The sequence below is a fragment of the Dipodomys spectabilis genome, unplaced genomic scaffold (assembly GCF_019054845.1).
Source record: "Dipodomys spectabilis isolate Male_0828 unplaced genomic scaffold, ASM1905484v1 ptg000173l, whole genome shotgun sequence".
Classification (NCBI taxonomy): Eukaryota; Metazoa; Chordata; class Mammalia; order Rodentia; family Heteromyidae; genus Dipodomys; species Dipodomys spectabilis.
In genome coordinates this window covers 11,345,013-11,360,815 of record NW_024870850.1, presented here as the reverse complement: position 1 = coordinate 11,360,815, position 15,803 = coordinate 11,345,013, and the positions used below count along the sequence as shown (strand labels likewise).

General features: G+C 64.0%; 1 protein-coding gene across 1 annotated transcript; it reads left to right on the top strand.

The window, feature by feature from the left end:
• Positions 1–161: 161 nt before the first annotated feature.
• On the top strand, positions 162–13,516 carry Znf653 (zinc finger protein 653). Its single transcript, XM_042693785.1, is given in 10 exon segments — positions 162–620; positions 4,288–4,331; positions 7,650–7,865; positions 9,987–10,570; positions 10,572–10,602; positions 10,708–10,882; positions 10,998–11,109; positions 11,946–12,060; positions 12,849–12,948; positions 13,075–13,516. Coding segments are annotated over 10 exon segments (1,857 nt in total). The 5' UTR covers positions 162–318; the 3' UTR covers positions 13,253–13,516.
• Positions 13,517–15,803: the final 2,287 nt, after the last annotated feature.

The window sequence follows — 15,803 nt, the reverse complement described above, 5'->3', positions numbered from 1 at the left end:
GAAAGACGGAGAGACCAAAAAGCCAAAAGTGGGGGTGTGGTTCAAGGGGTAGAGCGCTGGCCTTGAGCGGAGAACGCTCAGGGACAGCGCCCAGGCGCCGGATTCCAGTCCCAGGCCCGGTGCGCGCACACACAAAGGTAGCCCGAAAGGCAGTGGCGGGGAACCGGCCGCGCGCATGCGCAGCTCCCGCTGCCAGGCCTCCTTTGGTGCCGCCGGGCAGAGGAAGGCCGTGAGAAATTTCCCGGCGGCGCGGAAGATGCGCGCCACTTCCGGCAGGGCTCCTAACAACGGGGGAGGCTGGTAACTAGGGTGGGGGGGATGGCGGAGCGGGCGCCGGAGCCCGAGGCGGAGGCGGAGGCGGAGGCGGGAGCAGGCGGGGAGGCGGCAGCGGCCGAGGAGGGAGCGGCGGGCCGCAAGGCGCGCGGCCGGCCTCGGCTCACGGAGTCGGACCGGGCCCGGCGGCGGCTGGAGTCCCGGAAGAAGTACGACGTGCGGCGCGTGTACCTGGGCGAGGCGCACGGACCCTGGGTGGACCTGCGGCGCCGCAGCGGCTGGAGCGACGCCAAGCTCGCCGCCTACCTCATCTCGCTGGAGCGCGGCCAGCGCAGCGGCCGCCACGGGTGAGGGGGCCCGGCGAGGCAGGGAAGGACGGAGGGAGGGAGCGCGCGGGGGAGGCGCCCCGCCCTCGCGGCGCCCGGCCCCGCCCACCCGCCGGACGGCCCCGCCCCCTGCACCTGCGAGCTCCGCCCCGGGGGCCCGAGCTGCGGGCCGGGGGCTCCCACGGTCGGACTCGGGACGCGCCTGGCTCGCGGCTCCACCCCCAATCCTCGGCGGCCCAATCCCAGGATGTGCCCGGCCTCCTGGCCCGCCTTCTGGGCAGGAGGCCCCGCCCTCTAGAACTCTGCCTGACCAATCTCCTCCTGGCCCCACCTCCAGTCATTGTAATCGCCCAATGGCTGGAGAGGTGTTCCGGCGTCCTGAGACGGCTGACGTCCCGCGGCGGGCCTCGGCTTTCACTGGTCTCCAAAACTCCACGCTTGGCCTGGGACTCCGATTAGCCTTAAGGTTCTAAAGCCCCGTATGGGATGGTGTATGTCCCATCTACCTGGGGTCCCCTCAGTCTTCCGACTCCTGGGGAGCAACTCAGCCCTCAGAGGCTCAGGTGGGTTTGAGTGAAGCTGGTCGAGTGGATGAAGTTTTTACCCTCCTGCCATAGAGGGTGATGGGAGACGTGAGCTAAAGAGGCCTGCCAGTGTGGCTCAGTGGTTAGAGAGTTTGCCTGACACATGCAAGGCCCGGCACCACAAACAGGAAACAAATAGTGTGTCAAAGTCTGCCATGATGGGGCTGGGAAGGTGGCTCAGTGGTAGAGCGCTTGCCTTGCATGCCTGAGGCCCTGGGTTCGATTCCTCAGCACCACATAAGCAAAAAGAAAAAAGCCGGAAGTGGTGCTGTGGCTTGCTAAACTGTACCCGATTCCTATAGGGGGTTTGAACTCAGGGCCTTTTGCTCTTTCACTCCAGCCCTGCTTTTTGCCGGGTAATTTCAGGTGGAGTCTGTGAGCATTTTCTGCCCAGGCCTCAAATCTTGTTCCTCCAGATCTCAGCCTCCTGAGTTGCCAGTATTACCTGTGTGAGCTATACCAGCGCCTCAACTAACAAGGAGGTGTTTTGGTGCCAGTCCTGGAGCTTGAACTCAGAACCTGCACACTGGTTCTGAGCTTTTCTACCATCTGAGCCATTAGCTCCACTTTGGGCTTTTTGGTGGTTCATTGGAGATAAGAGTCTCACGGACTTTCCTGCCTGGGCTGACTTAGAACAGAGAACCTCAGTGTTCTCTCTTCTGAGTAGTTAGGCACCCCACAGGAGGGTTTTTGTTGGTGGTGTTTAGACAGGATTTGCTGGAAATGGAACCCAAGGCTTCTCTTATGCTAAATCCTCAGTCTACCACTGAGCTATACCTCCAGCCAGGAAATTAATCATCTCTAAGCTCCAATTAATCACCAAAAATCTGGAAGTGGAGCTGTGACTTAACTGGTAGAGTGCTTGCCTTGGTTAAAATAGCTAAGGGATGGGGCCAGTAAAGTGGCTCAGTGGTAGAGTGCTTGCCTTGCACACATGAGGCCCTGAGTTCAATTCCTCAGCACCACATAAGCAAAAAGCCAGAAGTGGCGCTGTGTCTCAAGTGGTAGAGTGATAGCCTTGAGTTGAAGAGCTGAGGGACAGCGCCCAGGACCAGACTTCAGGCCCCATGACTGGCAAAAAAGCAAAAAAAAAAACCCAAAAAGCTAAGGGAGCCGGGTGCTGGTGGCTCACGCCTGTAATCCTAGTTACTCGTGAGGCTGAGATCTGAGGGTCTCAGTTCATAGCCAGCCCAGACGGGAAAGTCTATGAGACTCTTACCTCTTAACTACCAGAAAACCGGAAGTGGCACTGTGGTTCAAGTGGTAGAGGGCTTACCTTGATCTGAAGAGCTCCAGGACAGTGCTCAGGCCCATTGTTCAAGCCCACAACTGACAAAAAATAAAAGCTGGGCTGGGAAGGTGGCTCAGTGGAGTGGCAGAGTGCTCGCCTTGCATGCATGAGGCCCTGGGTTCCATTCCTCAGCACCACATATAGAGAAAAAGCTGGAAGTGGCGCTGTGGCTCAAGGGGTAGAGCACTTGCCTTGAGATAAAGAGCTGAGGGACAGTGCCCAGGCCCAGAGTTCAAGCCCTAGGACCAAACTAAATAAATAAAATAAAAGCTAAGGGAAGAAATGTGGCTTTGTGGTAGAGTGCTTGCCTAGCATGCATGAAGCCTTGGGTTTGATTCCTCAGTACCACATACACAGAAAAGGCTGGAGGTGGAGCTGTGCTTCAAGTGGTAGAGTGCCAGCCTTGAGCAAAAAGAAGCTCATGAACAGAGCCCAGACCCTGAGTTCAAGCCCAGCACTGGCCAAAAAAAAAGCTAAGGGGACTGGGCACTGGTGCCCAATGGCTCCCGCCTGTCATCCTAGCTATTCAGGAAGTTGAGATCTGAGGACCTGGGTTCAAAGCCAGCTGGGGCAGAAAAGTCCTGGAGAGACTCATCTCCAGCTAACCACCCAAAAAACTAGAAGTGGCGCTGTGGCTCAAAGTGTAGAACACTAGTCTTGAACAAAGAGCTCAGGGACAGCACCCAGGTCCTGAATTCAAGCCTCATGACCAAATGAAAAAGCTAAGGCTTAGGCTCTGAGTTCAGGCCCCAGAATCAGCACAAAAAAAATAAACTCCCCTAAGTCTGTGAGCACACAGTCAAGGTGCTGAGCCGCAGCCAGAGTGGGAAGTCCATGAGGCCAATCGGTGTGACTGACATCCAGGTCCTCAGGAGGCCCTGGCCTGACCCTCTTCTACCAGGGCCTAAGGAGCAGCATGGCTTCCGACTGCAGCTCTACACGTACCACCTCCCAGTTCTGTAGATCAGGAGCCTGGCACATCGGTACGGGGCCCTGCCCTCTGGCAGGTGAGGCCAAACTCAAGGTGCTCGGTGCTTAGGCCTTCGTCTGAAGCATGCTGGGAAAGAATGCCTTCAGACGGCTTCAGGGTGCTGGAGAATTCCTTTCTTTCTTGCTCTTCTGCTGGCTGTGGGCTGGGACAGCTCCAGGAGGCCCCTCCGTGGGCTGCTCCACCATTCCAGCTGCGCACTGCTGTCTGTAGCAGGCCCCAGCCCCCCTTTTTGTTTGTCGGTCATGGGGCCTGAACTCTGGGCCTGGGCGCTGTCCCTCAGCTCTTCAGCTCAAGGCGAGCACTCTACCACTTGAGCCACAGTGCCACTTCTGGCTTTTTCTGCTTATGTGGTGCTGAAAATTGAACCCAGGGCCTCATGCATGCAAGGCAAGCACTCTACCACTGAGCCACCTTCCCAGCCCCCTTTTTTTTTGGTCAGTAGTGGGTCTTGAACTCTGGGCCTGGGCGCTGTCCCTCAAATCCTCAGCTTAAGGCAAGCCCTCTACCACTTGAGCCACAGCACCACTTCTGGTTTTCTGGTGGTTCATTGGAGATAAGAGTCTCAGGGACTTTCCTGCCCAGGCTGGCTTTGAACCACGATCCTCAGATCTCAGCCTCCTGAGTAGCTGGGATGGCAGGCGTGTGCCACGGGTGCCTGGCTAGTTCTTTTGCTTTCAGTTTGGGTCTCCTCCTTGCCCGGCCAGGGCCTGTGACACACGCTCAGATGGGCACAGACACACGACTTTCTTTCCTTATTTGTCATCAGTCAGGACACCGTCCACCTTGACCTAACCTCACCCTCCTTGCTTCTCTCCGTTGCAGGAAGCCTTGGGAGCAAGTCCCCAAAAAGCCAAAGCGGAAGAAAAGTAAGTAGCACTTGCTTCTGCCTAGTGGGAGGCCAGGAGAGGGGAGGGAGAACAAGGAAGGCCCCGAGAGGCCAAGACACCGCCGTAGGCTGCACAGTCCGATGGCCCTGCCGGACCCTACCCAGCTTGACCATCTGCACGTCCCCTTCGCGCCCCTGTGTGGAGTTTGCCAGGACGGGCTGAGCAGAGGGGACAACTTGTACAAAGACACAAGGTGGTTCTTCACAGGCCAGCTGGGGCCCAGCACAGAGAGGGATTGAAGGCCGACTAGACAGGGAGTGGGTCCCGGGAGATGGAGATCTCAGCGACCCCTGAGAGTTCTGTCTCGCACACCTTTCTCCTTCCATAGTCTCCAACTTTGGGATCTGGGGGGCCAGTTGGGGGCTACACAGGAACGAGTCCCACCCTGCAAGGCCGGAACCCCGCGGTTGAGGGCAGAGCGCTTGAGATGCGTCAGCCGCCGGAGCTGCCCTGGCCCCGCCCCCTCAGTGTCCCGCACGCACGCACGCACGCACGCACGCAAGCACGTAGAGCGGAGCTAAGAGCTTGGGCCTGGGGCTGGGAAGGCGGCTCAGGGGTAGAGTGCTTGCCTCGCATGCATGAGGCTCTGGGTTTGATTCCTTAGCACCACATAAGCAGAAAAAGCTGGAAGTGGCGCTGTGGCTCAAGTGGTAGAGCGCTAGCCTTGAGCTGAAGAGCTGAGGGACAGCGCCCAGGCCCGGAGTTCAGACCACATGATTGAGGGAAAAAAAAAAAAAGACCTTGTACCTGAATGAAAAAGAGGTAGGGGCCAGGTGCTGGTGGCTCACGCCTGTCATCGTAGCTACTCAAGAGGCTGAGATCTGAGGATCGAGGTTTGAAGCCAGCCTGGACAGGAAAAGCCAAGAGACTTTTTTTTTTTTTTTTGTTGGTCATGGGGCTTGAACTCTGGGCCTGGGTGCTGTCCCTCAGCTCTACAGCTCAAGGCTAGCACTCTACCACTTGAGCCACAGCGCCACTTCTGCCTTTTTCTGCTTATGTGGTGCTGAGGAATGGAACCCAGGGCCTCATGCATGCGAGGCAAGCACTCTACCACTAAGCCGCCTTCCCAGACCCCTGGGAGACTCTTATTTCCAATGAACCAACCAAAAAGCCAGAAGTGGAGCTGTGGCTCAGGTGGTAGAGCACCAGCCTTGAATGAAAAGAAGGTCATGGACAGAAACAAGGCCCTAAGTTCAAGCCCCATGACCAGTGGAAGAAAGGAGGAAGGGAGGGAAAAGAAAAGTAAAAGTGGGCTGGGAAGGTGGCTCAGGGGTAGAGCGCTTGCCTTGCATGCATGAGGCTCTGGGTTTGATTCCTTAGCACCCTATAAGCAGAAAAAGCTGTAAATGGTGCTGTAGCTCAAGTGGTAGAGTGCTAGCCTTGAGCAAAAGAAATTCAGGGACAGTGCCTAGGCCCTGAGTTCAAGCCCCAGGACTAGCACAAAAAAAGAAATAGAAAAAGCAAAGCAAAAGCGTTAGGGCATGTGGCTGGGAACACCACTGCAGTTCCCTGGGGGCTGCAGACCCTGAGCCTCATCCTGAAGGCTCAGGATCTCCTCCAGACCCCTCCCCATCTCCCGCTCCTGAGGGGGGGGGAAGGGAGCCACACCTCCCTCCCACTTGGAGGAGGGACGGGACCAGCCCTGCCTGGTTTCCTTGGTTCCTGACTGCCCCTCAGACCCACCCGCCGCTGCCCAGCCAGGCTGTAACCACCTTCCCATAGAACCCTCTCACCCCGCACACATTTGTGTGCCGGGCCTTGGACAAAACAGTCAAATGTCCCAGCCTTTGGGGAGCTGCATTCTGGGGGAAGGGGGAGTAGATCTGGGGGCAAGGGAGTGGCACATGGGGGAGACCTGAGTGAAGGCAGGGGAGCAGGGCGGGTGGGGGAGGAAGAGGGTGCACCTGTGCAAAGGCCCTGAGGCAGGGCATCCGCGATTCCCCCCCCCCACACGCTCATTGCTCCCGGGTGCCCTCTGGTGGTTGTGTGGGAAGTGAGGGCAGGCCAAGGGAGCCGCCGATGAAGAGGAGCACCTACTACGTGCTAGGCGCCGTGGGTTCTCTGTGAGGACACTCAGGGAGCCATCCCTGTGTGTCCACACCCAGGCACTCGGTTTGTCTGTCCTATCAGCCTCAGTTTCCCCCTCTAGAAACTGGGTGCAGGGCTGGGGCGCGCGCCAGCCACGCGGTCCCCCGGGCGCCCTGACCCCCCCACCCCCACCCGTGTCCCTGACCCCACAACCCCCCCGTGTCCCTGACCCCCCCCCGTGTCCCTGACCCCCCCACCCCACCCGTGTCCCTGACCCCCCCACCCCACCCGTGTCCCTGACCCCCCACCCCCACCCGTGTCCCTGACCGCCACACCCCACCCGTGTCCCTGACCCCCCCACCCCCACCCGAGCCCCTGACCCCCCCACCCCCACCCGTGTCCCTGACCGCCACACCCCACCCGTGTCCCTGACCCCCCCACCCGTGTCCCTGACCCCCCCGTGTCCCTGACCCCCCCATCCCCCCCGTGTCCCTGACCCCCCCACCCCCCGTGTCCCTGACCCCCCCACCCCCACCCGTGTCCCTGACCCCCCCACCCCCACCCGTGTCCCTGACCCCCCCACCCCCACCCGTGTCCCTGACCCCCCCCGTGTCCCTGACCCCCCCATCCCCCCCCGTGTCCCTGACCCCCCCACCCCCCGTGTCCCTGACCCCCCACCCCCACCCGTGTCCCTGACCCCCCCACCCCCACCCGTGTCCCTGACCCCGCACCCCCACCCGTGTCCCTGACCCCCCCACCCCCACCCGTGCCCCTGACCCCCCCACCCCACCCGTTTCCCTGACCCCCCCACCCCCCCCCCGTGTCCCTGACCCCCCACCCCCACCCGTGTCCCTGACCCCCCACCCCCACCTGTGTCCCTGACCCCCCACCCCACGCGTGTCCCTGACACCCCACCCCCCCCGTGTCCCTGACCCCCCACCCCCACCCGTGCCCCTGACCCCCACACCCCCACCCGTGTCCCTGACCCCCCCCGTGTCCCTGACCCCCCACCCCCCCCCGTGTCCCTGACCCCCACCCGTGTCCCTGACCCCCCACCCCCACCCGTGTCCCTGACCCCCCCGTGTCCCTGACCCCCCACCCCCCCCCGTGTCCCTGACCCCCCCACCCCCCCCGTGTCCCTGACCCCCACCCCCCACCCGTGTCCCTGACCCCCCCACCCCCCCCGTGTCCCTGACCCCCACCCCCACCCGTGTCCCTGACCCCCCCACCCCCCGTGTCCCTGACCCCCCACCCCCCCCGTGTCCCCAGGGCGGCGGCGCAACGTGAACTGCCTGAAGAACGTGGTGATCTGGTACGAGGACCACAAGCACCGCTGCCCGTACGAGCCGCACCTGGCCGAGCTGGACCCCACCTTCGGCCTGTACACCACGGCCGTGTGGCAGTGCGAGGCCGGCCACCGCTACTTCCAGGACCTGCACTCGCCGCTCAAGCCGCTCAGCGACTCGGAGCCCGACAGCGACAAAGGTGGGGGGCGGGGGGGCGGGGGTGAGGACACGGGGGGGCGGGGGTGAGGACACGGGGGGGGGCGGGGGTGAGGACACGGGGGGGCGGGGGTGAGGACACGGAGGGGGCGGGGGTGAGGACACGGGGGGGCGGGGGTGAGGACACGGGGGGGCGGGGGTGAGGACACGGGGGGCGGGGCGGGGGTGAGGACACGGGGGGCGGGGGGTGAGGACACGGAGGGGGCGGGGGTGAGGACACGGGGGGGCGGGGGTGAGGACACGGGGGGGCGGGGGTGAGGACACGGGGGGGCGGGGGTGAGGACACGGGGGGGCCGGGGTGAGGACACGGGGGGGGGCGGGGGGTGAGGACACGGGGGGGCGGGGCTCCGTAGGGGTGAGGACACGGAGGGGGCGGGGCTCCGTGGGGGTGAGGACACGGAGGGGGAGGGGGATGAGGCGGGAGGGAGGACGGGGAGGGGGAGGGGCTCCGTGGGTGAGGACCACAGCCAGGCTTTAGGGACAGCGACCCGCGGCCTTGCGGGCCTGGCGGCCGGCGCTGGGGGGGTGCGCGGCACGGTCCCCGCGGGCCTGGCGGCCGGCGCTGGGGGGTGCGCGGCACGGTCCCCGCGGGCCTGGCGGCCGGCGCTGGGGGGGTGCGCGGCACGGTCCCCGCGGGCCTGGCGGCCGGCGCTGGGGGGGTGATCCCGCACGGTCCCCGCGTCTCCCCACGCCGTGCCGGGCGGGGCCGTCCTGCGCTCCAGGCCTTGTACTGGGCTGCGCTGGGGTTGGAGCCGAGGGCGTCGGGCTTGCGGAGCAGGGGCTCCGCCCCCGCCATCGCGCCCCAGCTCGTTTTTGTGTGTTCTTTTTTCACTTTATTTTTCACCTCGTGCAGCCTCAGACCGTGGTCCTCCCACTTATGCCTCCTGCCGCCTGGCTGGCTGGCGGGGATGGCGGGCAGCCCGCCGCCCCCGGCCCACGGGCTGAGCTGAGGGGCTCAAGCTAGCTTTTTCTGTCCGGGCTGGCCACAGGTGCTAGCGGCATAAGCCACCACGCTTGGCCGGTTCCCTCCCTCCATCTCCGTTTCCTCCTCCTCCCTGGCTGTTGGACTCCTTCCTTCTTCCCCTCCTCCTCCTCCCTGCCCCTCCCCCCTCCGAGGCTCGCCCTGGGCTGACTGCCCACTGAGGGCCAAGGAGGGACTCCGGGGAGGACCCACGGGCCCAGGGGAGCCGCAGGCCCCCATGGGGTGGGGGGAGGGCCCCCCTGCTGCCTCGGGGGCGTGGCGTGGCCCAGCGGGCGCGGGGCTCGCTGCCAGGCCCGGGTGGGGTCAGCCGCCAGGGCGGGGCCGCGCTGGCAGGCAACACGGAGCAGGTGGCGTCCCAGCTGGCCGAGGGGAAGCCGTGGGCGAGAGGTGTCCCTGGTGGGCCCCCACGCCCACAGCCGCCCCACTGCGCATGGGCCAGGCTCCCGGCGGCACGCAGTGCCCCGCCCTCCCCCACCTGTCACCTCCCCCACCCGCACTCCAGGGCTGCCCCCCCCCCCCAGCCCTGGCCTCAGCCAGCACTGGCCCACGTGCAGCCACCCGGCTGGAACAGGGGTGGTGCCTAAACCCATTAGGTGTATGCCAGTACTGGGACTTGAACTCGGGGACCTGGCCACTGTCCGTTAGCTTCCTAGCCCAAGGCTGGCACTCTGCCTCTCAAGCCAAGCTTCCAAGCTGGCATTTTGCTGGTTCATTGGAGACAGTCTCAAAAACTCTTCTACCTGGACTGCCTTTGAACTGCAGTCCTCCAGATCTCAGCCTTCTGTGTAGCTGGGATTACAAATGTCATTTTTTTTCTTTTTGTCAGTCGTAGTCTTGAACTCTGGGCCTGGGCGCTGTCCCTGCGCTCTTCAGCTCAAGGCTAGCACTCTACCACTTGAGCCACAGCGCCACTTCTGCTTTTTTGATGGTTTATTGGAGATAAGAGTCTTATGGACTTTCCTGCCCCAGCTGGCCTTGACCCTCAATCCTCAGATCTCAGCCTCCTGAGTAGCTAGGATGACAGGCGTGAGCCACCGGCCCCCGGCTACAGTGTCCAATTCCAAGAAACCCCAGTGGCCACGGCCACTATGGTCACGGCCCCCTTTCTTGTCTTCCCTGCAGTGGGCAATGGTGTGGGGGCCAGCAGCTCCCCCTCGTCCAGCTCGGGCTCAGGCTCGGACTCTGAGGACGCCCCGGAGGCCCAGCCTGTGAGAACGGCGGCGGTGGCGGCGGCCGTGACCCCCACCAGCCCGGTGGGCAGCAGCGGGCTCATCACACCCGACGGCGTGCACATCCCCTTCGGCGTGCACCACGTGGAGAGCCTGGCGGAGCAGGGCGCCCCGCTGGGCCCCAACCCCGCGGGCAGCGGCCCCGAAGCCTTGGAGACCGTGGTGTGCGTGCCCGTGCCCGTGCAGGTGGGCGCCGGCCCCAGCACCCTCTTTGAGAATGTACCCCAAGAGGCGCTGGGCGAGGTGGTGGCCAGCTGTCCCGTGCCCGGCATGGTGCCCGGCTCGCAGGTCATCATCATTGCCAGCCCCGGCTACGACGCCCTCACGGCCGAGGGCATTCACCTCAATGTGGCCGCGGGGAGCGGCACCCCCAGCGGCGGCCTCGGCGAGGAGCTGCCCTGTGCCATGATGGAGGGGGTGGCTGCCTACACCCAGACGGAGCCCGAGGGCAGCCAGCCCAGCACCCTGGACACCACCCGCCATAGCCAGCAGCATCGAGGCCAAGAAAGGTCTGGGGGCGCGCCCCACCCCCCGTGGCGGCCTCGGGGCAGGGATCGGGAGGACCCGGCATGGCTGGGGCCTCCACCGACACCCGCCCTGTGTCCACCCCCTAGAGAAGGAGGACCTGTACCTGCTCAAGAGGGAGAAGGAGGAGCTGGCAGCCCCGGGGCTGGCGGAGCTGGCGGCCACCGTGCCCGAGAGCGCAGAGGCCGAGGCGGACGGGGAGGAGCTGGACAGCGGCGGGGCCATGTCAGCCATCATCTACGAGATCCCCAAGGAGCCGGAGAAGTGGGTGCCGGGATGGCCGGGTTGGGGCACGGGCCAGGAGCTCCCTGCGAGCCCCGAGCCTGCCCCGGGGGTTCGATGGCCGCACAGCTCGGGGTGGGGGCCCTTCCTCTCCCAGGCGGCGTCGGAGCAAGCGCGCTCGCGTGACGGATGCGGACGGCCTGCTGGAAATGTTCCACTGCCCCTACGAGGGCTGCAGCCAGGTCTACGTGGCCCTCAGCAGCTTCCAGGTGAGGCTCCCGCCCCCCCCCCACGTCCCACCTCACCCCCGGGCAGGGCTGGCCCCAGGTCTGTGCCCATGAACCCACATTACCCCCGGGCAGGGCTGGCCCCGGGTCTGTTTCCGTGACCCCCCCCTCCCCCCGGGGCAGGGCTGGCCCCCGGTCTGTGCCCGTGAACCCACATAATCCCCAGCGTCTTGTCAAGCCACCATCTTGCAGGACATCCCCGACCCGTGTCCACACACTCCCAGAAAGCGCCGTCCAGCACCAGGACCTCAGGGCCATGGCTTGCCCTCCCCCTGGACCCCGCGCCCCAGGGCAGAGATAGACCTGTGCCCAGGCCTGGCACAGAAGCCAGCACAGTAGGCCTTTGAGTGTGCCAAGCTGTATTTTCACCAAGTCACTGTTGAATGCCTACTGCGTGCCAGCCTACACCCGACCTGCAGTAGGGACTTGTGAAAGCTACTCCCGGGCCAGGGCTGGTGGCTCACCGCCTGTCATCCTAGCTACTCAGGAAGCTGAGATCTGACAATCGAGGTTCAAAGCCAGCCCAGGCAGGAAAGTCAATGAGACTCATCTCCAATAAACTACTCAGAAAACCAGAAGTGGCGCTGTGGCCCAAGTGGTAGAGCACTCACCTTGAGCTGAGAGCTGAGGGACAGCGCCCAGGCCCAGAGTTTAGGACCCATCACAGACCAAAAAAAAGCTGCTCCAGATACCTTGCTCAGTAGCCCAGGGAGCCTCCCCTCCTCCAGCCTGCGTCCCAGCTGCCCTCATCTCCCCCACCTTCCCGAGCCCCTCCCACGGGGCGCAGCACCCACCTCCTCCTGCCCCTCTCACCCCAGAACCATGTCAACCTTGTGCACCGGAAAGGGAAGACCAAAGTGTGTCCCCACCCTGGCTGCGGCAAGAAGTTCTACCTATCCAATCACCTGCGGCGGCACATGATCATCCACTCAGGTCAGGCCCAGCTGCCAGCCAGGGACCAGGGCGGGGGCCTGGGAGCCAGGGCTGCAGCAGGCAGGGCCGGCGTCTCTTCATCAGCACGATGGAGGCTGAGACAGGAAGATCAAGAATTAGAGACCAGCCTCGGCCACTGAGCATGACCCTATATCTAAAACGAGAAAGAAGCTGGGCACCAGTGGCTCACGCCTGTAAATCCTAGCTACTCAGGAGGCTGAGATCTGAGGATCACAGTTTGAAGCCAGCTGGAGCAGAAAAGTCCCTGTGAGACTCTCCAGTGAAGCACCCAAAAACCAGAAGGGGTGCTGTGGCTCAAGGGGAAGAGTGCTGGCCTTGAGCTAAAGAGCTGAGGGACAGCGTCCAGGCCCAGAGTTCAAGCCCCATGACCGACCCTCTCTCCCCCCGCCCAAAAAAAGAGGACTTTTTGATGATTCTTTGGAAATAAGAGTTTCATGGACTTTCCTGCCAGGGCAGGCTTCAGACCGGGATCCTCAGGTCTCAGCCTCCAGAGTAGCTTGGATTTTCATGGGAAATCACCCCCAAGTGCAAACCTTGAGAACAAATTCCAGCCCATTCCTATCCAGGCCCTTTGTATCCAAGTTCGAATCCCAGCTCTGGCTGGTTGGCATGGCTGGGAAGTTGAGCGCCCACTTTGTATTGCCCAACCTTAGCAACATGGGCGGCCAGAGCCCTGTGGGAGATGGGGAGTTGGGTAGAGCTGCGTCCCTGCGACCCCAGTGCCCCCTCCTCAGCCCCTCAGCCGCGTCTCCCCGCCCTGCCCGCAGGTGTGCGTGAGTTCACCTGCGAGACCTGCGGCAAGTCCTTCAAAAGGAAGAACCACCTGGAGGTCCACCGGCGCACGCACACGGGCGAGACGCCCCTGCAGTGAGTGGCAGGCAGCGGGGCGCGGGGATTGGGTGGGAACTCTCGGTGGGCGGGGCCTCGCCGGGCGGCCCCGCCCCTGGCGGCCCCGCCCTCACCCCGCCCCTTCGCGCGGCTCCGCGCCGGCAGGTGCGAGATCTGCGGGTACCAGTGCCGGCAGCGCGCGTCGCTCAACTGGCACATGAAGAAGCACACGGCCGAGGTGCAGTACAACTTCACGTGCGAGCACTGCGGGAAGCGCTTCGAGAAGCTGGACAGCGTCAAGTTCCACACGCTCAAGAGCCACCCGGACCACAAGCCCGCCTGACCCCTCCCAGCCTCCCACCGCCGCCCCTATTTATTCGTCCGCTTGGACACCGTGTGACTGGACCGGCCGGCCGGGGAGGAGCCCCGGACAGCCGCCGCGGGGGTGCGGGGCCGCGGGCCGGAAGGAGGCGCCCCTCCCCCAGCTCCCCGGGCCCGGGGCTGGGTCCCCCCCCTCCCACACCCGCCCGGTCACATCCCAGCTCCGGAACTGTCGCTCGGGCTGCGCTGCGCTGCGGGAACTGTGTGTGGAGAATGGCGAGATTAAAGCGTGAGAAGGGAGACGATGCCTTTCTCCCAGGCCGGGTGTGAGGGGAGCGTGCGCCCCTCGCGGCGTCCCCTCCGGGGAAGGCCAGGTTAGGGGAGAGGGCCCTCAGCCCCGCACCCGGGGCCTTCCTTCCCACCGTGGCTCTCCCTCCAGAGCGGGGTGGGGTTGGGGCCCGGGGGCTCGCTCCCGACGCTCCCTCAGCCCCGAGCTGTGCAGTTAGACCCCCCCCCCCCGTGAAACACCTCCCGCCAGCGGCAAGCGCGGCTCTGAGCGCAACACGGAGGCATTGGTTTCGGGGCTGCCATTGCGATCTCGGGGCCCGAAGGGTCTCCCTGAGGAGAGACCCCCAAGATCCGTCCCCGGAGGACAGCTGGGAGAGGCCGATCTCAGGCGGCAAGAGCCGCCCCAGGGCCGGGCCCCGAAGCCGCAGGGGAAGGGGTGCGGGGCCCTGACCCCACTTCCCCGAGGGGGGGAGGGCAGCGAGGGGGGAGGCGCGGCCGCCAGGTGGCGCGCGCGAGCCGCCCGGGCCTCCGGGGCCGCGGCCGCCCGCCGGAGCACGTGCTCCCGGGAGCCCTGCGGCGCCACGAGCAGATCGGCCCCCCGTGGCGGTGGGGGAGGGAGGGGCTCTGCCTCGGCCGTGGACAGAAGAGTCCGCGAGGCTGGGCCAGCCGGGCGGCCGTGCCGGCCCCGCCGCGGGGGGCGGGAGGAGGGAGCGGAGGTCGCCCAGGCTCGGCCCGAGCCGGCAGTTTCCATGGGAACCGCAGCGGGGTCTGCGCCCCGGGGGTGGCTCCGCGCCCGGCACAGCTACTGACCCGACGGGAGCCCTGGGGAGCCCCGGGTTAGGGTGTGCGGGGCGGAGGGGGGGATAAGCTATGGCTTGGGGTCCCTAGCACCCGCCTCCAAGGCGCCCCAAGCGCGGCCACGCCGGCCGCCGCCGCCCCCCGCGCGGGCGCCGGGATTGGCCTGTGCCCGCCCTCCGCGCGGCGGCTCCCCCGCGGTGCGCGCGCGCTCATTGGCTCCGTCTCTGGGGCGTCTTGCGGCCATTGGTTCTCTCCGAGGCCGTTTCTGATTGGTTCATTTTAGCCCCTACTCCCTGGTGGTACTCTTGACAATCTGGACTTCCCCCGGGGGAACGGGAACCGCAGCGGGGTGGGGTCTGGAACTCTGGCGAAGGCGCTGGGCCACCCGCCCACTGCCCTTCCCGGCTGGCTGCCGGTGAGCCGCTGTCTGTGGTGCTGAAGCCCCCCTTTGTACCCCAGCGAATCGGTATTCCTGCGCCTCGCTGCCACTCCGACGTAAACACACACGTGTACCCCAGTACCAAAGGAGTGGAGCGTTCCTCTGTGAGACGACAAATAAAGAGACCAGAAAGCCGGGACATGTACTGGAACCCACGCTCATGTTTTAGGGGGTTCAAGAAGTATCCGTGGCTTCCTCCTCCTGCAGGATTCCAATGGACAGTGTCTAGAACCCTTCGCCCAAGCCTCTTTACCTTTTTCAGGGCAGCGTGGAATTCCCCTACACTGAAGGGCACTAGTACCTACCTTTGAACCCTAGAGGCATCTGACCCACTCAAAATCCAGGCTCTTACCGTCCAGCAGCTAGATTAGAGCCACTCAAATTAATCACTTCTTTTTTTCCAGTCCTGGAGCTTGAACTCAGGGCCTGGGCGCTGCCCCTGAGCTTCTCTTACTCAAGGCTTTTTCTGCTTATGTGGTTGGTGCTGAGGAATGGAACCCTGGCTTTGTGCATGCAAGGCAAGCACTCTACCTCTGAGCCACCTTCCCAGGCCCTCACTTCCATTTTTTTTTCCATGTGGGTCCAGGTGCTTAAATTCTGTTCCTGGGTTTTGTCCCTGAACTCATTTTGCTCAAGGCCAGCGCTCTACCACTTGAGCCACAGCGCCACTTCCATATTTTCGGTGGTTAACTGGGGATACGAGTCTTCCGGACTTTTCTTGCCCCGGGCTGGCTTCAATCAAACGAGAACCGCAGATCCCAGCTTCCGGAGTCGTCAGCGTTGAAAGGACGGTGTCCCTCGCTCCAATTCCCTCTGCTCCACACTAACAATGATGCTCACCTCCGCATGTGGCCATCCTGTTTCCTCAGCCCTCTCCGCAGACAGCACCTCTGGAGGGTCCTAAGTTGGGGATAACTAGTACTTCCTTCCTGTCTTCAGCGTCCGGCCGCCCCGTTTGTCCCCTAGATCTAGGTGTTGTACCACGAAATCTCTCCCTACTCTGTCTTTAGACAAAAAGACTGCTCAAGAAACCGGGCGCCGGTGGCTC